At 39.0% G+C, this 24,852-nt stretch overlaps 1 protein-coding gene across 2 annotated transcripts in view; it reads right to left on the bottom strand.

Annotated features, from left to right (window-relative positions):
• The window catches only part of TRPC4 (transient receptor potential cation channel subfamily C member 4), a 162,983-nt gene that overhangs the window by 72,740 nt on the left and 65,391 nt on the right, over positions 1-24,852 (bottom strand). Inside the window, exons 2-3 of one of the 2 annotated variants that reach the window (XM_087756602.1) lie at positions 24,070-24,474; positions 309-827 (exon numbers count right to left, since the gene is read on the bottom strand). In XM_087756602.1, coding sequence (XP_087612728.1) covers positions 309-827; positions 24,070-24,447 — 897 coding nt within the window. In that variant the 5' untranslated portion in view covers positions 24,448-24,474. The remainder of the gene's footprint in view (positions 1-308; positions 828-24,069; positions 24,475-24,852) is intronic. The other variant, XM_087756603.1, reaches the window with a different exon arrangement.

Genomic DNA, 24,852 nt, shown 5'->3' with positions numbered 1-24,852 from the left:
ATATATATTTCTCATCCTATTATTGAAGAGCTCTTCAGAGCACAACTACTGGACACTGTGTCTATTCAGGTGCAAAAGAAAAAAAAGTTTCTTTGGATCTCTGCTATAACAGAACATTTTAAATTCTGATACTATCAAACTATAACAGCTACTCAAATTCATCTAATTAAAAATATAAAAAAAGAAGAGACCCTGTAGAACAAAAAAAGATAAGCAGCAATTTGTCTCGGTTAAAAGGATGTATTTCAGGCTATTATCTATCACATTACTACTACTAAATATGCTTAAATATTCTCCAGCACACTCACCTCTTTTTGACGGTACTTAATTGCCAGTTTCAGTCTTGCAAGATCATTACCACTTTGTTCTTCTATCAAGCTATTATCATCTCTGTAATTAAGAATAATTTCCAATTCCCTGGAACTCCGTGTCTGATCCAGGAGATCTTTTGCAAATTGCTTGCATTGCCTTGACAGTTCCTCATACTCCGACTTAAATTCATTTTCAACTTTACTCAGTTCCTGCAGCTCCCAGCTCAGTTGAAAAGCGGTAAGGAAAGGATCCTCACTGGACAAGGCAATCAAAGATGGGCTCGCCAGAGCCTTGTAGATATTGAGTCTGGATCGAGAGTGGCGGAGGCTGTCCACATCTGAACTTGAGACGCATTCGACACAGTTACAACGGACCTCGTGTGGCCTGGGCACAGAGACCCCTTTCTGCACAAGGAGCTTTATGATTTCATAATTGTTGGTGTGGGCAGCCAGAATAATGGGTGTGATATCCGGCGTAAATTCTGAAAACTGCTTGTCCAGAAGCACGGGTGGCACCTGTGAAAAGAGGCAAAAACCCTTACAGGTCTCTTCATTTAACAAGAGCTATAGAAAATTAAGCTACGAGTAGTTTACCAGGTAGTACACTTACTGATGGATCTTTGTTTCTGGCCAGAGTCGAAGGAAACACTTTAAACATAGCAATTCAATTAGCTAAGATAGCCTCTTTCCAGTTAATAACTTGCTATAAACAGGGTGTGATTTTTCATAAAACCTGTTTGTATGTAAACAGCCTATGGGCAACAATTTGTTAGAGAAAATGATGAGATAAACAAGGAAGAGGCAGACACAAACACTCCTGTTGGGTTCCTTGAAGTGCCAGCTGTGAGCAAGATGGAAATGCTTTCTTGTTTCTCACTGGTTAAGCTCAGTTTTATAGGGAAGAGAGAACCATGGGGGCATAACTGTGATTCTCTGAAGGAAGCAGTGAACAGCATACAGACAAGTTAGAGTTATAAAATAAAATGGGCAAGTAAATGTGAAAGAAAAGATATGTTTTCTTAAAGAGAAGGTTGGAAATATTACTCTGTAGAGAAACAGATACCTGCTGCAAAGAGCTTAATGTCTTGAGGCTCAGTTCTACATTCACATGTGCAAACAAACATACTTTCTTTATAGGAAAATGGGAGAGTTGGTAAAACACGGGTTCCAAGAGAGCATTTTTAAAGCCTCTTCTGATGTATATTTATGTATTTTCAGTCTTCTGGTGTGTTTCTGTATTTTCTCAGAAGACTGTAAGGTCTTTCATTTTAAGCTTGTTTCTTTATTCTACAATACCAGACTCTAAAGTCTTTCCCAGATCAAGACAGTTCATTAGACTAGTACGATGAAGCCATATAAGTGTAATTAGCCAATGTCAATCAAAAAAATGGTATTGGCATCATCACTTATGGACTGCCTTTGGTCCATAGCTCAATAACCAAGTACAAACTCAATCCACATCAGTGAGGTGCTCTGAGTGATGCTCCTTTAGGAGGAGGAAAAAGGGAAAACATTTGACTACAAGTTATCTGAAGGCTAGGGAAATAGATGGCCACCGGAGGGAGGAAAAAAGTTTGACAGAAGTCATGACAGAAGAATGATCTTGTTGCCAGGTGGAAAAAAACACAAATAGCTATGAAGAGAAGTTAATAGGAAACAGGTAAAGCATGTGAGAACAGTGTAAGAACGAGTTGAAATGAGCTATGTTTAGAGCCTTGGGAGGGAAAGAAGCTGAGCAAAAAATGAAATGCACAGAATCAGGAAGAAACTCAGTGGAAAAGAAAACTAGAATTAAATTAAGCTGAAAAGAAATGGTAGTCTGTGGATCTAAGTCCATAAATAAAATGTGTTGTGCTCTGAAGCATCTACCACAACTAGTGAGACTCCCCCTTGGCCCTGGGGTCAGGGTACCAGGGAGTAGAGGAGAGAGCTGCAAGGGCAGAAGACTCAAGGATACAAAGCTATGACTCCAAACTTACCAACTGCTCAGAGTATTCCTCTGTCACTTAGCATGTTATTATCTTTGTACTTTCTGACAGTAATAAACTAATATTTGCTCCAAGCCCGGCCAGAAGTGAAGGCTATCTTAATATGTCATTAATCACAATCTTCTCTAAAACAATTAACAGAGACACAGCTTCAGACAACATGGCATTACAATGATTGACTTGTACATAGGGTCCATTAAGTCAAAAGCTGCTTGTTTTTCTCGTAGCTTATCAAAACCTTTCATCTTAAGGTAACTCAGCTATAAGGCTAATGCACACATTTTGGAATTCATAGCATCAGAATTTACCCAAATATAGAACAGTGTATTAAACAATTTCAGCTTTAACTTACAGAAACATTTAAACTTAAAGGGCAAACCCTAAGACTTCAACTTTAATTACATCATGAGTTTAACCCCTGACCGTTTACCTCCTATTTTAAGATTTCCTACTCATTTAAACCGAAGATATACAGAATGCCAAAGCAATAAGGTCAAATTATTCCCTATCTGCAGCATAATGAAGTACTTATCTTTTGAAGTTCTGAGTCCTCTCATGGCACTCAAAATATTTCAACATTTAACTGTTGACCCAGAGTACTTGCTCTGAAGTCACCAGACTTATGACGAATTTTCCTTTCAAACTACTGAAAAATAATTCTCTTTAAAGAAGCCAAAACAAATAACCAGTACACACTGATGTTAGGCACACAATCTAAATCTTTGACAGAACACTCACAGAAAACATATGAATCTTCCTTAAATCCTGGGAGGATGGAAAGCTACTAGGTCTAACAGTCACTGACTATGACTCCCCAAGGCTTAGCAGTGGTGTGAATATATTATACACTTTGGAGTTAATATGTCAAGTGTGAGGCTGCTTAAACTTAGAAAGGTCAAATGATTTTTGCCTTCTTATATTTTGTTGAAAATGTTCTACTTCAACAGTATTTATAGGGCTGAGCAAAGCAGTTTGGTGACTGTGTATACTTGTATGCATATCTGTATGGGCATGAGTAGGCAAAAAGAAAACAAAACAGAAGAGAAGAAAGTATAGCTCAAAGTCTGTGCACTTCAGTGCTCAAGGACATGAGATTTTTTGTTGCATTCCTCTTCCCTGCACTTACTGTAAGTGGGAATGAGCCTGTCCGACTTAGATATCTAACAATTTTTTTAGATACCAAGTGGAACAGCCCTCTTCAATATGTGTTTAAGTTCCCAGTATCGTCTGTGTGAAGAGAAGCCCTTTGCTATGACAGAAAGAGAAATCTAGGCTAAATTAATGCCAGTTAGGTCTGAGACATTTGCTGTCCCCATGACATCACGGTAGAGAGATTGATTGTTGATGATCTGTTAGATATTGAAGAAACAGAAAAAGATAACAGTCAGTTTGGAAAAGGAGGAATCGATACTCCAGGTGCATCTATGTGTCCATTTAGATGTCTCATAATGGCTCTCATTACTGCAATATCTTAACAGAGAGACTGAAAACTGCGCTGCCCATTTACCTACTTTTTAAGTGCAAGAGCTCAGAATCTATGCAAAGCAACCTATTTCTTTGGGCAAATGGATAGCTTGCTTGGTTCGTGTCTTTATTTATTTATAATTATTTTGCCTTTTGCTTGTAAAGAAGAGCAAATCCTGCAATGGCTGCAAGTAGTTAGGTGAATAAATTTCTGAGTCATGTCAATCATGACAGCATGATTGGAGGAAAAACGTAAAGGAAAGAAAAAAAGGATATATGACAGATAACAAGATGAATATATATGTCATCTCATGCTGTATCACATTATATAAGGAAATTAATATTATAAAGGTGTGTCCTCAAGTTCATCAGTTACTCCAGCACTATTGCTCTATAGCTGTCTTCAGCCAATCACCTTGAAAATGCTGAACTCTACATTTCAGTACAACCCACAGTGTACAAGTTACCCCTATGCATATACAGTTTTCTGATTTACATTTTGGTTTGTTGAGTTCTTCTCTTCTTTGGTTTCAAATTATTGTATCAGTTGAAGTACATCCTTATTATGATGATGGAAGTAGTTCCACCAGGAAGGATTAAAAAAAATCCTCCTACCCTCAACTCCCTTCACATGCACTAAGTCACTGATAAACTACCAGATAACTTGAATAACTTGAAAATATATCTTCAAGATAACTTGAATTCAGTTGTCACACCACTGAAGAGGTCTGTACACAGTCTATCCTGAAAGTCGTGCTGAAACTGTCCTCACAAGAGTGCACAAACTACCGCCCTGCAATGGTGGCCCCAGATTTAGCCAAAAGTCCTTTTCCCTGTCCCAGGTGCTTGCTGTATGTTGCACAGCTGGCATGTTGTTTGGCCATTGAGCATGTAAGGCAAGCAAGCGGACGGAAGTTGCCAAGCTGAGCTCAGGGACAGCATCATTTCAGAGCAGTGTGTGTGACACCAGCCATGCAACACCCATCTGGTATATTTTAATTTTCTGCTTTCCATATGCAGCTCCCATGGCCTCCCCAGAAAGTGTTCAACTTGTTTACTGTCCTTGGACTCATTACATTTCCTAAAGGTAAGCACCACACTCTTAATGTGCTACTGAAGCATTTCCTTTTCTTTTATAAAATTCTGTCTCCACACCTATTCTTTTTTGTAGTGAACAGATGTATCCACAAACCTCACCCTTGCTCTAAGGCACTGTAAGTTAACTGACAACAGTCTGAGGACTAAATGTAAATGTATGAATTTACAATAAAATTTTTTAGAGATATTGTAACTTCTTAAGAATGCAGACTTTGAATACTAATTAAACATCTGAAATGCTGCCTGTCTAAGATTTCATTATAAATTATGTCCTTTAACACTTTCAGACCCACAGTTCACCTCAATGCTGCCAAACTGTTTAAAGCTCGTCTTCCAGCTTTCTTTTCTCTGGAGTCTAACCACAAGCAACAGAGATGATAAAAATGAGGCAATACATATTTGAGGTTAAGTGATGCTTATATTTTTGGGTCTTAAATAAAATATTGAATCTTAAATAAAGTGTGTCTAAAAAACCCGAAATATTATTTTTTATATAAAATATATTAAGAACTCAAATTAAAATTCTAAATGCTAGACACATAAGGCCATAAAATCTCCCTCTTGTGCAAAATTATAGGATGTGGTTCACAGCAGAATGAAAGAATTGACTAGCCAAAATGAAATCCTAACCACAAGTTGAGACTGCGGTGGGAAGGTTTCTTCAGGCTGCAGCTTCGAGATGGAAGCATCTTCTGTCAAATTCCAAACGATATTATGAATGGAAAAAGTGGTGCATTCTTGAGGGTAAGAAAACACATAAATCTGACTTCAGGCAGTAAAAGCTGGACAACTTATCTGGACCTCAGGACATGGGTTTTGTTACCAGTTCTGCCAGTAACTCTAGGTTGCTTAGGCAGACCAACTCTTTCTGCTTCTTTTCTCAGCTGGGTACACTTTTTTGAGCAAATGTTTTCTCAACCCAGGATATAATTCCTACTATGAATTAATATCAGGAAGACATAGAAAAAAATCATATTTAAAAAATCAGATATTTCTGTGTGGACATTTTTGAACGAAAGAGTCTGGATTTTTTAAAATTTTGAAACCTTACTTTATTCCAAAATTTGCATATAATTTAACAATGAAAAGGACCAATTCCCACATTTTTTTTCAGATCAAATTATTGTGATTATACTATTTTATTTATTATAATTCTAGCTGTTAATTTTATAAAAATTTAGGTAAGGTAAACACTCCCCTTAGCATACAGCCCAACAGAAATTATTCAGCACACACAAACCATATGCTGAACTAGCTGAAAACTTGATGGCTGTGCTATCTCATGCTAATACTAACACTAACCCACAGCTAACTATAGCTCATGCCTTCTAACCTGCACTGCTGGGATACAAGATGGATATTTTTCAAAAGAATTGGCCAATTCTGGCCAATTTTCCAGGGTTTGTCAGAAGAAGGTACAAACAGTTATTTCTGAATGTGTTCCCTTTAGGAGTCTGCTTTTTGTCTTGTCTCCTATTGGTAGGGCAGGGAGCTGCCATTTTTGCCTCCTTGCAAGCTCTTCTCAGTGTATACCACATAGACCATAAATATTTCCGAGGATCAGGCCTAAATGTCCTTATTTGCTGCTAATATGCACTATTGTTAGCAAAGGATAACTTCGCCCCAGTTAGTCAGAATAGCGTTTTATGTAATATCATGTCCATTTATTTTGCTGAAAATTTACTTTCAGCTTTGCTGGGACATGACTAGGAACAGGGATGTTACCATAGCTAATACAAAATCCCTGTCACATTTAAGGAGGCTTCAGTGCTTGTCTTTTTGTGTATATGGGAATTTTGCAAAGTTAAAGCTACAAGGTTGAGTTATTTTCATTCTATTTTTTCCAAGAACAAGCTGAGTTTTCAAAACCTCAGAGATTTTTATCTTTTTTTATGTTACACTTAACCTACCCTAAGATGTAAGCCAATGGTTTTCCAACGCTTTTTCATGCTCATCCTATTACAGCTGAATCAATTTGTGTGTCACAATAGTCACAGCATGGACTGATGACTTCCAGTCTCTGTGCCAGCCACATTGCACAAAAGGCATTAATGTTATATAGTAAGAAAAAGAATTACAATAGCATTTAGTAATTCACTGAAACCAGCATCACTTTTCTAAACAATGAGGTCCGCTTGCATAACTGCATGATACAAATAACAGTATATATTTAACACATCTGCAGAACATTCGAGCCAAACAGTGCAAAAGAATAGAAGCACTGGATGGCAGGAAGGAACTTGTCAGAAGGTCGTTTGCCGCCTTGAACCCAAACTATGGTAACTACACCTAAATCAATTCCCACAGATATTTGACCAATCTGTTCTTAAAGCCCTGCAGTGGTGGGTGGATACATTGCGCCATTTCCAGACAATGCTTCTGATACTTGTTTTACCTTTGTGCAGTTTAAGCCTATAATGTCTTGTTCTATAAAATGTGGATATAGAGAATAAATTATTTCTTTACTATAGCTTCAGTTTTCTCTTTTAAACACACTTATTCCTTCAGACTTTCTTTATGGGGAATATTTCCTAATTTTCTGAATCTTATTTCTTTCTGCACATTCCTTACCACTTTTGAGTATAACAGAGGACAAATTCACGTATATCTTACCATCTGTGCTCATTCTGATGTGACCAAATACTGTACTGACTTTTGCACAGTAATATGATATTGTCCAGTCTTTTTCTGTTAGTCTTGTTTTAATCCCCCCTGCAGAACTGTTATCTTGTTTTCAATTCCAATATATACTTAGTTGATTATTTCTGCTTACTTTGAACCTTACACTTTTTCTTACTGAACTGTTTTATTTGTTACAGAAATAATTTTTCTTGTTTGCCAAAACCATCCTGAATTCTAATTGTGTCCTGCAATAGCCTTGTGATCCCCCCAGCTTTGTGTTGTCTACAGATTTAACACGCCCTCTCGCTAGTTCATCCCAAATGTCATGACTTAATATACTGATTGGGGTAGACACCTGCAGAATTGCTCATTTCATCCCTCTGTTTGATTCACTTGTCCTGTTTCACCAAGTACTATTAGCAACTACTGTGAGTGTGGTTTTCTTAGACTGTATTTTGAGTGACAGTTTCTGAAATCTTATAAAACTCAAGCTATATGATATGTACTGCTTTTCCCCAACATACAGAGCTTGCTATCTGGTGATGAATGAAAATTATATTGTTATGACAAGATTTGTTCTTGACAAATCCTGGTAGGCTACTATTCATGTCTATGTTTTCTTCTAGGTGCTTACAAGCAGAATGTTTGATTATTTTCTTTGGATCCTCCCTGGTGTGAAAAAGCATAGATTTCTTTTATTTGAAGAAGGAGAATAGAGAATGGAAAGGAAATGCTGTAAAATGAATTGATATCAGTTTCCAGATAGAATCAGAGGAGAGATATTTGATTTGATAGATTTGGGACATGCACCTGTTGAGTGTGACTGATGACAAAAGGCTTCAGCACTTTATTTCTCTTTTTTTCTTTATTTCTCCTTTTTTTCCTCCTCCCTATATCTCTGGGAGCTGATCCAAAATACAGCCTGTACACAACAGTGGTCATTTTCAATCAATGTTTTCCTGTGAGCATTATTAGTGGATGGATATTCCCTTCCTTCAGTCAATGTCAATAGCTTGAGCAAGGGTGGGAAATGACTTAAAAGCAGACACTCAATAAAAGACTGTCAGGAGATTTTGAATTTGTTTCCAGCTCTGAAACTCATACCTTCTCTCTCACCCCATATCTTTTTGAAACCAGGTAGAGAAGAGTTTTTCAAATAAGAATTCTGGGCATTGCTTGAGTGCTCATAACGAAAAATGACAAGCAAACAGTGTTGTTTTCACTCAGGGACAGTGAAAGAAGAAAACGAAAATGGTTTGGAAAAATATGAGAGCTAAGAAAGAAAAAAGATCTTGTTATGAAAACGATTAAAAGAGAACTCGAATTATTTCTGTTGCATCATAATAAAGCTCATATACACTTCTCAAAGTTTGCATGATGAGCGAAGCCAATATTGAAAATTCCTGAGTGTTCAAATTAGACCTAGCGGGGTCCTTCCCAGCTGAATGTTTTTAAACGGATGCATAGTGCTTTTCTCAAACACAGAATTGTTCACAAAGGGAAAATAATTTTAGTGAAGTTTATGATGTCTGACATTCCATTTCCTGAGAACCTGTGTCTCTGGTCTGATTAGAAAAATGTGGAAAAGCTCTTGCTTTTCCCTGTTTTTTTACCTTCTCCCAAAATGGCTCCAATAGGTAGCTGAGGAGGCAGGAGGAAATTGGCTTGCTTCTCCATTGAGGTCTTGAGAGAAATGTTAGTAAAAAGAGTTATTAGAATCTGAGCTGGATTCTTTGTTTTTCCCTGGACTTCATGGATCTAGAAACAAGAAAAGGTGTCCTACTGGCTAAGGAATGAGAAAGATAGTTTTTGAAAAGGAGCTTTTACAGAAAGAACAATAACAGATTGGTAGCCTTTCTAGGTATCAACAAACTGTTTAAGAGACATGAGTGTCTCAGAGGGAAGGGTGGGAATTAGCTAAACTTCTTACATCTGATTGCAATTATTTAGCATTGCAAAGTAATTTGAGATATCTTCACGGCTGGGAAGTAAATTTCATTTCTGAGAAAATTAAAAGGGTTATACTCTCAAAGAACAAAGTGGGAATCAGGCAAATTTGCAAAACACTTAAAGAAAAATGCTTTATATATTTTCAAAATATTATGAGAAAGGAATACAAGAGTATGGCAGGGACATAGATACCCCATGAATCTGCAGAGGGTGCAGAGAAATGTCATAGTAAGCTGTTTCATAAGTACGTTATTCCTGATATGTTATTCAGAGGTTTGTTATTTAGCAGCAGCTCTAGTTTCTGAACCATATTGTAGGTTTTCCAGCTTTCACAGATGAAATAAAAGGACTCATTTCTAAAGTAGATAGAGGAGACCAAGGCTCATGCAACTATGCTAGCAGTGAAAAATGGAACTTCCTTTGAGAGGTGAAGGATTGACAACTGAATATTATTACAGCTTAATGATATTCTCAGCTGTGTTCAATTCCTTAACAACAGACACTTTAAGATCCTCCCTGCATGTAAGAATAAATAGAATAATCCTGCTGCTTATGAGGTTTTGGGAAGATGTACTGCTGAATGACAGAAGATTGCTAGAAATCAAAAATTTCCTTTTGAATTTTCATTGCAAAGAGATCAACGGAAAAATGGAAGACGTGCATTATTACAACCTGTCCTATGCAGTGAAAGACCAGGAGCAGAATAGTTAGTTACAGGTAGTTTAGGGTAGATTGCTAGAAAGAAGCTTTTGAAACTGGTGCCAAGGAGAATGGATTGGTTCAAACCCTTTAATACTGCGAGTTCTTGTTTCAGGTTAGTCTGATCTTAGTGTTGTACTCCTCTTGAGCTTAGCGATTGACTGCAGATCTTCATCTGTATGCATCTTATATACACAGTGCATCCTAGTAATGAATGGCCAAAGAGGTATTCCTAATGTGCTTTAGGATATGGAAAGTTTTTTCTTTGAGTATATGTAAGTATTTTTAATCAATTCAGTGCACGATAGTAACAGAGGCTTAATAAGCATAGGTTTAAATGAGCAGGGAAGAGAAATTTCATCTTGTCAGCCAGCTTGTTTGTACTTAGAGTTGATGTCACAAAGCTAGTTGGTAGCAAATGAAATGGTGTCAGACTTTTTTGCATTTTCTGCAAATATTGAGCTGCATCTGTGCAGTACACAATATGAAATGTAAGGCTTTGAGGGTGGATATTTCAGGTTTCCTTTTTTTTTCTGCCAGAAAGCCTCACAGATTGTGGCAAGCCTGTAAATTTAGATAACATTTTATTACCAAACCTCATTAATGTTTTAGTAGCTGAATTGAAAGGGGAAATAATTTTGCCTCCTGCCAGTCTGGGGTGAAGGTGTGGAAGATATGGATCCTGGCACTGGCATAAAGGACAATTAAAACACTTCTGTCGGTACAATATGTGATGTGAATCCTCCATCCAGAAAACAGTTCGTAAATTGACAGGCTAAATTGGTAGTCTTCTAAGAAAAGTAAGCCTCTGTAATCACGTTAATGGACTCTGTCAATCACCCCATTGTGACTTTTGAATTTGTTGGGCTGTTCCAACTGGATATTAACAGGAAGGAATATTAGAGATACTAAATTCCTGCAGATTTCCTAAAAGAGATGGTTGATTGAGATCTGAAGAAAATTCTGGAGTATGCGCTCAACAATATTACTAGATATCAGAGAAATCATACAAAAAGAGGATATTACGAGTACATCACCCTCTTAAAAAGCTTTGATGAACATTTGTAACATTAAGAACAGAGGAAATTCAATTATGATGCACATAGTTGGGTAGAAATCAGATTTTATAAATTTCACTGCTCAGAGAACAATTTGGCAAGGGATGCCCTATGACAAGAGCAAAGTTGATGTTGGAGTGTTAAGGGCCATACATGTGCAAGCTTCTCGACAGTGGCAAGTTTCTGTTTCTTAAATTTTCATAGGGTTTTCCCATGGTGGAAGGTTTGGAAAGCCATTAATTTTAAAGATTATTAGGTATGATTGTATGTTTGACTCTCAAAGACTAATGTTTACTTTCAGAAAGTCTTTCGAATTTTACTCTTCCTTGCATACAACTTCTTTAAGAGGTATCTCCACAGACAAGTTCCAGGTAACTGCATTTCAGCACAGTGGCTCACAGACAAGGAAGAACTCTAGAATGGCTCTATGAAAATATTTTTCAGTGGACCACTTTGCAGCATTGGATTGTCTGGAAGATTGTATCCATCAGGAACTGCTCTGCCTTTGAAAGAGTTTATTTCAACAATAGGGCTCTGGTGGTTCTGTTCCTAAAATCCTTCCTGGGTTTCTCCATTGGACACTGTCAGAAAGAGGATATGCTGTAGATGAACCTACAGGATGGGATTTATCTCCAGATTTAAACACCTAATTATAGGTGTTTAATTTATATGTGAATTATATGTGAATAATTTATATGTGAATTAGGTTTTTAAGCTCCTGTTATACCCAGTGCAAATCTACAGCTCATCTCAATTGCCTCCATGTAGGTGTCTAGTGCTATTTCAGATGCCTCTAGGTGTCCTGTGTGACCTCCAGTCACCACATCACACAGGCACAGGTCCTGTGTCATAACTGCCAGGCCCACACATGTCTCATAGATATACTAGGATGCTTCATATTTCACTTAGCCACTACACGTGAGCCTCCGAGCTGGGCCCCTTATTGATGTAGTCAGTAGAGTCCAGAGAACTATTTTTCTTAGCTCACAGTAGATGCTTGCATTTGGTCAGCAGACCATCTAGCTCTTCACTGAACTTATCGGGAGCTCAGGTATCTGGCTTATATGTGAGCACTAAAGGAGTGATTCAGGTACGTAGACATAGGCATCCAGTACCATTTAAGATACCCTAGAGAATCAGAGAGCTTTGCACAGATATGACACAAAACCTACTGGAGGGTCTCACCCCTTTGCATTGCAGGTGGAGGACAGGCAGGCTGCTCTGATGCAGGAGACATCTCTGCGTAGAGATCTGGCTCTACTGCTACATTGGATTCAGCTTCAGGCATCTGAATCGGGAGCTGACTCCCACCCCTTACATACATATATCTGTATACATATATTTATATATAGCGCAGATCTTCTCAATCTGTTTTATCAAGGGCAAAACCATTAATTGTCCCCCGAGAGGCTGCTCTAGGTAGAGAAGATACTGGTTTGTTTATATTGCTCCTTTAATGTTTATGTATTTGTTAACTTCATAAATTAAATTGCATAGCCAAATGTAAAAATAATTGATTATGGGGATTTCTAGACCTTAGAAAACAAGACTACCTCAATTAAAAAAGGTTCTATTTGTTGAACCTCTCAGTCTTCTTAATAGATTTATACTACTGGCCTCAGAGCTGATTCTTAACCTGTTTTCCAGCACTGAAAGGCTGTTAAAATCTTTAGTTGAAACTATCTGCGTAGTTGTTGAGTTGTCAGGAAGTGAAAGCAGGTAGGTTTGACAAAAAGGATTCCAGGCATGGAGGGCTATGGAGATGACACAACAGGACCATTAATTGTAGAAGACAGAGATTTTGGACTTTTTTTTTTTTTTTTTTTTATTTGTATGCTGTCGTTATTCTGATTGTAAACTTGGGTGAGTGCTGTAAAGTGAGGCTCAATAAATATAAAAAGAAGGGAAAGTAAAGCAGCACTGAAAATACGACCTCTTGAAGAGAAATCTGACTTTTCCGCAGACCTCATTTTTGCATTAACCTTCCAAAGATCTTTATTTATTTTAGATTTTCTAAAGATTTTGGAAAAGTGCTTTCATTTGCAGCATGAGGTGAAAACAAGTGTGAAAAAGCCAGCAAATAATGACAGAAAAGCACTTCATCATTTCAAAGCTATAACACTTAAAGTTTGCGTAGAAGTTTGTTTCACCAATCGTCTTCGAACTAAATCTATATTTATTATCATCAATGTTTTCTGAACTTCTGCAAACTGCTAAAACGGAGGATTAGATTCACAGCTGGTGTAAGTCAACATCAATAACACTACCTGCCAGGAATCTATCCATAAAGATCTTCCTAGACAGATTTTTTTTTATGTTGCCAATAAAAAATGGCTCATCATTTTGTACAGATCAACAAACTACCACGTTCCCCCATACTTTGGTGTGCTTCTTTGGCCACTGCTTCAACTTTGGAATATTACGATTTAGCATTTGTTACAAGGTGATGAGTGCATATTGTAGAACACATTGCCTACCTCAATATTGAAACTGCTAGCAGCTCTATTTATGGCACCAGCATACTAGCTTCTGGAGTCTTTCTTTAGTAGTTGTCGAAGGTTTTTCTACACAGCCACCCACCCTACCTCTGATGCATATAAACACAGACAATTTGGGTTTATTGCCAAGACGTAATGACACTTAGGTGCAGCTTTTCTTGAATTTGAAAACAATCAGCATCCCTCTCAAACATCAAACAACTATACTTTTGTAAATCCATGTCTCCATCTCATACACAATTAGCTATCTCCACCTTTATGGTACACCTCTCCTTAAGAGCTACATGTTGTTTTCATGTGCCCAAATGATTATATGAAAGACTGAACATGTGGATAGGCTAGTACATCTATTTCATCAATAAACTGAAATATCCCCTATGTGGCCCCTTGCATTCATCTCTGTCTATCAATATTTTAAAACCTGTCAGAAAATTCTAATTAATCAGATGCCACTGGGAAAAAAAATACTCAGCTACCCACTCAGGCAGCTAGGAGTGGGAAGAACCAACTTCGTGGCCTCAAATTTCACTTCAAGACTGTGTACTTCAAGCCCAACAAAATTGCTTTGCATTGCCTCCTCCATACTCATTACTAGCTAGACTGTCATTAATCAGAACATTCAAAAAAGGCACTTAGTTCATGAACTTCTGTGGGAGACATTTTCAAAACAAAAATGATGCTTTAATCTCAACAGATGAAAAGAATTACACAAGTGATTGTGACTGATATTTTCCAAAGTTACTGGAGGAAGAGTTTTAGATAAGAAAAACTACAAGCCATTATGCAGTGCTCATAAAATCTTTCTCTTTCTTTCTGCCCCTGCTTCACCAATATAAGTCCCAGTTGTGTAACTAGGTGAAAATTCAAAATAACATCTTAAAACAACAGGTCCAACATCTTTGTAGTTAAAGTCTATTGCAGGTGTGCTGGGCCTACCAACCTATATATATTCCCCTGGTCCTCTCCATAATGACCCACACTGTTACCGGGATGAGGTACAACCCTGACATAGCAGCTTCCTCATGAACACTGTTGGGCTGTGGGGCAATGCAGGGTGGCGAAAATTATATCATCCCACGAGGCTTGGAAGGAAAATAATGGACCGAAGCTGACTGAATGCTCTGCACATACTAAGAGGAGCCTGACTGAGACAGGAGTTGGGCTATGAGCCCAGCTCCAGAGAAGAGCACTGTCTTCATCTCAGGACCCTGGGATTCCTCAAAGGGCAATTTCAAGAAGTACAAAAATACTAAGAGACATGAAAGCATGATGAGGCCACACGTGGGGAATTTCCTAGGAGACAGGAGCTCTGTCAGACCTGATAGCAGCTCTGTCAGAATTGCACAATCTAGGCTGCCAGCATCTCAGGAATGGAAAATGACTCTTTAGGCTCTGTGCTGCTTTCATGCTGTTTCCTGACTTTCCACCTTTAGACTTTTTATCTATTTCTGGGAATGCTGCCAGACTGAAGGTACTTTGCCTGCATAACTGTCTAGCCTTGCTGTCTGTGTCCTTTCCCAGATAGTTTAGGTGAGTGCCTGAACATCCACATAGCAGCCTGCCCCAGTGGCCTAGAAATTATACTGTACAACATCCTTGACGCATCCTCACACAGGACCATTCCCTCCTCCTGGCTGTTCTCCTACATCCTTGCATTCTCTCCAAAACTACATGGTAACACTGCTAAAAAAAATCAGATGCTAAGACACATTTTGGCATAAGATCAATCATTGTTTATTCTGATGAGAATTGCATGCCGTAGATTCAAGTGAAAGACAACTTGTATTGTCAACACCTCCTCTTCTCTTCTGCCTTCCCCTGCTCCAAATAATTATCAATCAGCTAAATGCATCAAGATTTATAAAATATAACGTTAGCTCGTGACAGAAGAATAATGCCCCCTCTCTCCCCACCTCCCCAAAGACCCAAGACAGCAAGCTTTCCTACTGATCCACCTGGATAACCCTTCCTGTGCAGGAGTTCACAGTGGCTGCTAATACACTGAGTAGCACATAAATGCCAGAGCAAGCTCTGGGGTGCTGGCCTACCAGATCAGGGAGCTGGCCAGACCTCCCTGTAGCTTTCTGTTAGTTCTTTCAACACCCAGATGTGGGATGATGTACTGGTGCCTCCCTGGGAGAAGATGCTTCCACCGCATGATCTGGGACCCGGGAACCTCAAAATGTCCTGGATCCTCTTGTTCACACATGGCTAAAATGTCCATGGCAAGCACTGTGTATGTGGCATACAGCAGCATTAGGATATGTTTGGCTGGGTTAGATTCCTGGGTTCACATCTGGTGTGCAAAGTATCAGAGATGCCATCTTCTTACATACCACTTCTCACCTCACCCATCTCTTCCAGATGCCATTTACTTTATAACATAAAGGCATATAATGACAGCTTGCTGTCCTTACCCCCTACATCAAACTTTTCATCTCTTTGATTCCAGTCCTTTCCTTCGGAGATAAAGGCTAAAACATACGATCCCTTTTACCCAGCTGCTCAGGAATATCCCAGTTGTAAAGCCTACCATGACCAGCGAGGCTACTAAAGAGTCCCTTAAATATTGATGAAGAAGGGTTGCTCACCATCTGCCTGGAGAGCAAATGGTAACTATCCTTATGCTTTTCCTGAGGGAGTCTCAGAACCTGGTAGTGAAATCAGAAATTTAAATCCATAGCTTTGAGTGCAACCCAAATGGTAGCTCACCAGGTTTGTAAAAGCATGGGAATTATGGGGAGAATCAAAGTGGTGGAAGAGGACTCTGCAAAGTGAATATATCTTACTTTGGGGTGGGTGGACATTTCCAGGTCCACTGTAACCAGGTGGCATTGGCAATCCCTGCTGTGATCATCTCCATCTGTCCTGGTTTCAGCTGGCATAGAGTTAATTTCCTTCCTAGTAGCTGGTATAGTGCTGTGGTTTGGATTTAGTGTGACAATAATGTTGATAACACACTGATGTTTTAGTTGTTGCTAAGTAGTGCTTACACTAGTCAAGGACTTTTCAGCTTCCCACACTTTGCCAGGTGCACAAGAAGCTGGGAGGGGGCACAGCCAAGACAGCTGATCCAAACTGGCCAAAGGGATATTCCATGCTATATGACATTATGCTCAGTATATAAACTGGGGGGAGTTGGCTGGGGGGCAGCAATCGCTACTTGGGGACTGGCTGAGCGTTGGTCGGTGGGTGGTGAGCAGTTGCATCACCTGTTTTTCCTGGGTTTTATTCTTCTCTCTCTTTTTTTCCTTTTCATTACAATTTATTATTATTACTACTACTACTATTACTATTACTATTATTATATCTTATGTCAATTATTAAATTGTTCTTAGCTCAACCCATGAGTTTTCTTACTTTTGCTCTTCAGATTATCTTCCCCATCCCACTGGGGGGGGGGGGGGGAGGGTGAGCAAGCAGCTGTGTGGTGCTTGATTGCCAGCTGGGGCTAACCCATGACACCATCTTAACATCATAGCATCATAAAATGGTTTGGGTTGGAAGGGACCTTTAAAGATCATCTAGTCCAACCTCATCTTAATTAACTTCTAGCCTTGAAAAGGCAACAAAAATTCATGAAGGTGCTGAGATGCTAATTCACGTATCAGTATCTACTACCACTTCCTAACCATATGCCAGACTCTTTTACCCTGTCTCTGGTACCCAGGCTCTTCACCAAGGAATATGCTGTATGTCCTTCTGTCCGTCAGAAATGTCTGTCTGTACCTTTTAAGTTTTGGATGTTTGGGTTTTGTCTGTTCTAACAAATACTTTTTTCCCGAATACTTAGCCAATGTGTTGAACTTATCCTTTCTTGGGCCTTTGAGACACTGCCAGGTAAATGCACGAAAACTAATGAAATAAAGCTGTCTATACCATGGACTTGTATTTTCACAGGCCAACAATGTCTGAAGTCCACTTCAAAGAAGCTGAGGCCTGGCTTCCTGGTTTGACTTTGACTGGCAGGGACTGTGACTGAGTCTGTGGGGGTGAGCAAGCAGCAGATACAGAGGTTGCAAGTATGAGATGGAGAAATTCAACATGTATAACATTTCTAAGCACAACAAGTAGAAGACAGGGATTTTTCATACAGTAGTTTATAATGTGACCTTACTGGTTGTCCCAGGAGACCAAACAAGCTATGAAAGGTGCAGGAGGTGGCTATGGTCTCTTTTCAGCTTCCAACTTCCAGCCCTTGCCAGCAATTTCTTCTTTTCTCTGTGCATGGTGTGACAGCACAGCACACAAAAGAAAGAGGAGTCAAGCTGATCCCAGAGACCTTCTGTCTCCCCTTCAGGAAATGAAATGCACATTTCACAGTATTCTTGCAGAGGTGGAGTTAATTGAAGCAATTCTTACAAAGGTTTCCTAAGCCAGGGCATCAGAAATTATGCGCTGACTCTTGTGCATTGACTGTTCTGCTAATGTTGACCAAACAAGAGATGAGAAAAATTTAGATATCATGTACCTTGCTGCGACACGCTGGAAATGCAGAGGTGATGTACAAGGAACTGATGTACCACAGGCAGAAAGATCTTCCTGTTAATATAGAAACCTGCCTGGACAGTGGACAGGAGACAGGATAGAAGTCTCACTGAGGCCACCAGCACCTCTGGGGAAGGCAGTGTGACATTTGATCTGTGCATTCAAAGCACCCACAGACTGCGTAATCTGCTATATGAGAGATCTACCTCCCAAACCGCCTTGATGGCTACTAACTTTTCGGTTGCAAAGTGACTGGAGGAAAGCTGCAGGGGCTGGAATCTGCCAGCTTCCAGCTTCTTACCATGACCCTCCCTCCGTGCTCAGCAGTGTTTTCACATTAATTGACTTTCACATCAGAGGAGTGAACCAGGGACATATCACTGTGATCACTTTCCTCCCTGTTCTAAAGTTCTCTCTCCTCTAGCTATTCCTTTATGTTTACAAATGCCAGTCTGGCATTAGCACAGTATTTTTTTCAGAAATCTGCAGAAAGCTGTCCCTAGGGTGTCTACCTATAAAAATACTCACAGTGTCACAAGATTGACATATAATAGTGAACAGTGAGGCATAAAAGCACTACCATGTCCTTTTATTAGCCAGGCAATGCCTGTAAACATTGCAGTCAGGTTCCAATGCCCTAAATCTAGACTGTCAGTTAATACAGTGCTACACAGATTCAAATTAAATAACTGAGACTTCAGCTTCACTTATGTGCTTTGTAGCATCCTTAGAAGACAGGAAGACCTCTCCTTCAGTCTTCCCTATACATGCATATCTAGGCAGTCAACTACCCAGCTAGAGATCAATGGCTGGGTTCCTCAAGCAGTAGAGCATACTGTGATTTAGAGAAAGGTATTCTACTCATTTTTTTATGCTACCTAACCCCCCTCCCACCTGTGGATGCTGCATGCAATTTAACAAGATAAAAACATTTACTGAAGATACTAAATTTTAAAGAACAGCTTTTTTTCCCTCTTAATCTGGCATTCAACTATCCATCAGGGTAAGCAACAAGTGACTTGGCAGATAATTCAGGACATATGGCTTTGAAGAACTGATAATTTAAAAGTACTTGGATAAGTTTCCTCAACTCATCCACCTTAATTTGTGTTATTCTCTTTTACATGGGCTCTAGCAGCTAGTCCAGCTAAAAAGTGTAGAAAATATAATGCAAGTGACAAAATAACCTTTTCCTGAGTTGTATTAATGTATATCACAAAATCCCACTCACAAACTGAGTAACGGAAGGTGTCAAATACAATTCAAAGCTGTTAAACATACATGCCTCATCTGTAGTCACCAGGTGGCACCAGATGTATCCATATATTGATAATCAGCTTAAAACCACTATAACCCATGTGGTCTTTGAAATGCAAAGCACATCATGTATGGATATTAGGTGGGGCCCAATAGCTGAGTGGTCAGTGGACTAGAGAGTTTAGATATAACTTTAATAAGATCTAACTGTTGTTTTTCGGGTTGGTTTTTTTTTTTTTTTTTTTTTTGAGGAGGAAGTATTAAAGAGCAAGATTCAGTGGCATCTCCTAATTTTGAAGATATTGGTTGGAAAACTTTCCAAAAATGCAAAAACTGTATTATTTTAACTGAATGCATTGGTTCTTGGTCAGAATTAACATGTTTTTACATTTTTCTCCTTTCCTTTTTAAACATTTAAATGTTTAAAGAATTAAATTTTGGAGAAAAAACTGTTCTTTTAAATGATACATTTCAGCTGTCCTGAAGAACTGTAGCTTTCTATTGATATAAAAGGATATTTTTTTTCTGGCTTTCTGGCATTGTCAATGAGTGGAATTATATAGGAAATCCTATGCTTAAAAATTCTGTTGTTTTACAAATATAATCACATTATTGTATGAGGGTGAAGCTGAAATTAGCTATGCATCATACATAGTATATTATCTTGTGAATATAAAAAATAGTGAGAGCTAATTCATTTACTTGTAAATCATGAGTCGTATTGGGTTTTTTCTGCATTTGAATGCTTAGAACATTCATCACTAATGAAATATTTGGGAATCTAAACTGTTTCTAGAGCTTGGCAGTATTTAGCACAAGCAATTTTCTTCTGCCTTGTTTTCTGTCTCCTCTGTGAATAACTTTTCATCAGGAGCAAAAAAAAAAGCCAGCAAAAGAGTGAAATCTTGACCTCACTGTATCAATGGCAAAACTCCCACTAACTTCAAGGGGCCAGGATTTTACCACACATGACCAGCTTTACACAAAGAAGGAAAACCAAACAGGCAAAGATACCATGTTATTAAAAACACAGAGTCTGAAAATGAATCACCATCTAAACAATATGACAAATGTTTACAAATAAAAAGTAATCAAAAAAAGTCAAGCTGTAGTTTGAAATGGAGTTTCAAAAGGAACTTGATTCTCCAGGGAAAAAAAACATATCTTTCTGTCTAAACACTGAAAATATCAATTTTAGTATATAATTCTAAGCATCCCAATTTCATATCTTTAGCCTATTGGAATGATTTTTCAGCCAGCAGGTACTTTTGATTATATTAAATATTCACAGTTGTATCTGCTTCATTGCAGGAAAATGCTTACTGCAAAAATGTAATCCACATTTACATTCTCTTCAGCATGACCTGTTCCTAAAAATGAACCAACGTGATTATCTACATATACGACACCCATAGAAGCTGAATGGTTGTTGGGGTCCCCAGTGCAAACAACGGCATGCACGTGTAAATAATCGATTAGTTTAAAGGCCATTTTTTGCATCCACTGGCTTGCAAGCAATATTTGCATTTGCAATGGGCAAGCCTAGCCTTGTACAGACACAAAAGGAGATGTCTTTGTTTCAAATGATTCATGATTATTCTTCATGCTTTACAGTAATGGGAGGACTACCAGCAAGTGCAGGTGTGAAAACAGAATATAACTTAGCTTTTGTAAAACAATTTGCTACATTAAATCTGAGAAGGATGTTAATACTATTATCCCACAGGAAACCAAAAAAGAGAAGGAGAAGCAGTACTCTTCATACCAGCCAACAGCGGAGTGTGGCACTGAAACAACACACTTAAGCTCCAGCACAGAGAATTAACCTCCAGTTTGGAGTAAAGCAGTTTGTGGCTAACTTAACACTGTAGTATGCACCAGAAAGTAAGCCTATCTTTTGTCTGCTATAGCATGAAGCTTACCTAAAACGAGTTTTACTATTTGTATTCAAGCGTTTCCACTACAGTAGCTGTGGCACATACCAAAAAGTAGTCCTGAAAGTCTAAAGAACAGCCTGAAATTAAGGCACCTAGTGTAAGGTAAATTTGTAGACTCTCTCTCTAGCTAGTCCAAGAAGTGGTTTATACCATTTTAAGACAAGTAATTGAGAAAGACAGCAGGAGTTGCTCTCCAGGGATCTCAATTTTTCTCCATTGGTAAGGGGAGCCCAGGCAGCCAGATCAGAGATGAAACACAGCTTTGGATGGCTACCACCAAGTGAGATTAACTCCACTCTGCAAATGGCAACTTCCACTATAGAGGCTGGAGAATGGAGACATGGGTCGTTTAACTGGCTTGGCACAGGGCTGTGCACCGAGTCTTCTGGGTCCTGGTACACTGCGTTGAGAAATTCCCATGCATAGTATTCTCATCTGCACTACCAGTTGAAAAATAATGAAACAAGCCAAACATAAAGTGAATCTAGTTTTCTTTCCTTTCTCTGACATAAATCTGTTGTCATTATAAAGGAGCTCTGCTTCTACTGCCTAGAAGAGAAGGCAGACGCACACATTTGTACAAAGACCTACTATATTTCTTTCTTTCCATAACAAAAAAAAGCATAGAATTCTGTTATTTTATCAGCAACAATTATACTCTTTTCCTATTACCTGCAATTCTATCCATAGCAAGTACATTATACTGTAATTATATTGTATGCATTATCTGTGAAAGGGCTGTAATCATTTCAACACACTATTCATTGAAATACATTAATACAGTACCTACAATACATGAAAATTGAAATAGATGAAAATACAATACAATATTATAACTATTTTTAAGGTTTTTCTTCCTGGAAGAGTCCTAGGAATATCAGAATTTATGGGCTATGTTATCCTGTCTCTGCTAGTTTCTTAAAATGAGAAGGATATTTAAGAGGCTAGCAAACTCCTAGAGATGTCTCAAGGCAGTGCAAAGGGAAGCAGAGTAGGTATCACATTTATCATGAATGAGATTGTATGTAATGATTTTTTCCCTTGAGAGAAGACAGGAAGAAAGGGAGAGGAGTTTGTAACTTTTCAGCTGTACTTGATAGGATGGGTGACTATTGGAGACAGGGCTGAAGTTCTGATCAATTGGGTCATGTCTCCCAGTGTTGCCTTGCTGAGCTGGGAGATGGTGACCTCCACATGAAGGGGCTGAAACCTTCATTGACTTTAAAGGGAGCTTCATAATTAATTCAAATGGACCACACCTTATAACTACTATTCTCTTTGAAATGATTTGCATCTTTGAATGATTAAGGATTTCCCACTAATATCCACAGGAATAATGTTACCATGTCAGAGGTCTCACAAACAAAACCTAACTGTTTTATCAACTTCCAGATTTTCCTGAGTGAGTTTATAATGGACGTAAAGCTGACTTGAAGAAGTTTGACTTTTCTTACTGCATAGTCTTCCAAGAAGGGGGGTTTGTGCATGATCAGTTAAATGTGAGCCCAATTCTAGCTTTATATAGAAAACAGTTAACAATTCACTCAGCTCTAAGTGGAAAACCTTGTTATTCAGGCTGGGGATAAGAAGGATGCAGGATGTTTTTACCCTTTCTTATTGGAAGCTAGATGTCATGTGACTTAACTAAATTAAACTGATAAGCCTTGTGGACCTGTGCAGATTTGATTGAATGACAGAGATGACCTTGACAAGCTTGAGAAGCGGGCACTATGTGAACCTCGTGAAGTTCAACAGGGACACGTGAAAGTCCCTACACCTGGGCTAGGGCAATCCGCACTATCAGTACAGACTGGGGGATGAATGGATTGAGTGCAGCCCTGTGGAGAAGTACCTGGGGGGGCTGATGGATGAAAAACTGGCCATAAGGCAGCAATGTGCATTTGCAGCTCAGAAAGCCAACCACACCCTGGGCTGCACAAAAAGAAGAGTGGCCAGCAGGTTGAGGGAGGTGATTCTCCCCGCCGCTAGTCTGCTCTGGTGAGACTCCAGCTGGAGTACTACAGTCAGCTCTGGGGTCCCCAGCACAAGAAAGGCATGCACCTTTTGGAGAGGGTCCAGAGGAGGGCCATGAAAATGATCAGAGGGCTGGAACACCTCTCCTGTGAGGAAAGGCTGAGAGAGTTGGGGTTGCTCAGCCTGGAGAAGAGAAGGCTCTGGGGAGATCTTATCGTGGTCGCTCATTGTACAGAGGGGGTTTATGAGAAAGACAGAGAGAGACTTTTTAACCAAGGCCTATAGTGACAGGACAAGGGACAACTGTTTTAAACTGGAAGAGGGTAGGTTTACATTGGACAGAAGGAAGACATTTTTTACAACGAGGGTGGTGAGAGACTGGAACAGGTTGCCTAGAGAACTTGTGGATGCCCCATCCCTGGAAGTGTTCAAGGTTAGGTTGGATGGGGCTTTGTGCAACGTGGTCTAGTGAAAGATGTCGCTGCCCATGGCAGGGGGTTGGACTAGATGATCTTTAAAGGTCCCTTCTGACCCAAACCATTCTATGATGTCTAAACACAAATGAATACAATGCATACAGCACCAAAGTAATTGATCTTCTGATTTGAAATACTTGTGTGCAAGGATGATGGTTGGTTTTGTTTTTCTTTTTGCTTACTCCCTTTGCACAATTCTTCTCTTTTCATTAGAGCAGACTACAAACCTAGAGAAAATCCTGCACATACCTGTTTCTCCCCACTGGGCCTCTTGTGGTTTAACAGCAGCTCCACGGCACCAACTACCTCCTTTCGTATGGCATGCAACAGAGCGTCTCCCACATATACATTAAAACTTAAGAGCAGCTCAATGAGCTCAAGGTTCTCATTTTCAATTGCAATAAGGAGTGCAGTTCTTCCCAGGGGATCAATGCAATTAATATTGATCTTGAAATAAATTTCTGCTTCCTCCAAAGCTTTCTTTACACTGGCATAATCTCCTTTCTCCACGGCGTTCAGATAGGCTTTCTCTGAATGAGACAGTTCAGATTCTGCCCGTACAATACGAAGAGGGATACGATCTCTGTAGGGAGCATTGACACTTCTTTTGTAGTAGAACTGGGCCATATTTTATGCCATTCTAATACTTTGTCTCTGCAATATGAAAAGAAAGATTAAATCAAAAATGTATTTTGGGGGTACAGTGCACCAAAATAATATTTGCAATATATAAGTATTTAAAACTCCTACTAAAAAGGGATGTTGAGACAAGTACAAATGGTCTTTATCAATAGAACTTGTAAGATCACCAGAAAAACACGGAAACTATAGCATGTAACCAAGTTGTTGCAACTTACCAAATCAAAACATATCTGTCAGCACACCATTTGCTGGTATGTATTCCTTAAACCTGTGGCAAGCATGAGGCGATATGATACAATGTAGTTTGCACCATATGTGTAGCTCCACTTCATCCTTGAATGAAGAAATCTTCATTAAGTTCCACTACCTCACGTTTCCCACTGTTTAAGA

This window comes from Nipponia nippon, unplaced genomic scaffold (genome assembly GCF_047370975.1).
Source record: "Nipponia nippon isolate SJK-2023a ecotype South Korea unplaced genomic scaffold, ASM4737097v1 scaffold_2, whole genome shotgun sequence".
Taxonomy (NCBI): Eukaryota; Metazoa; Chordata; class Aves; order Pelecaniformes; family Threskiornithidae; genus Nipponia; species Nipponia nippon.
The sequence above is the reverse complement of the archived record's forward strand: the minus strand, read 5'-3'. Positions and strand labels throughout refer to the sequence as shown.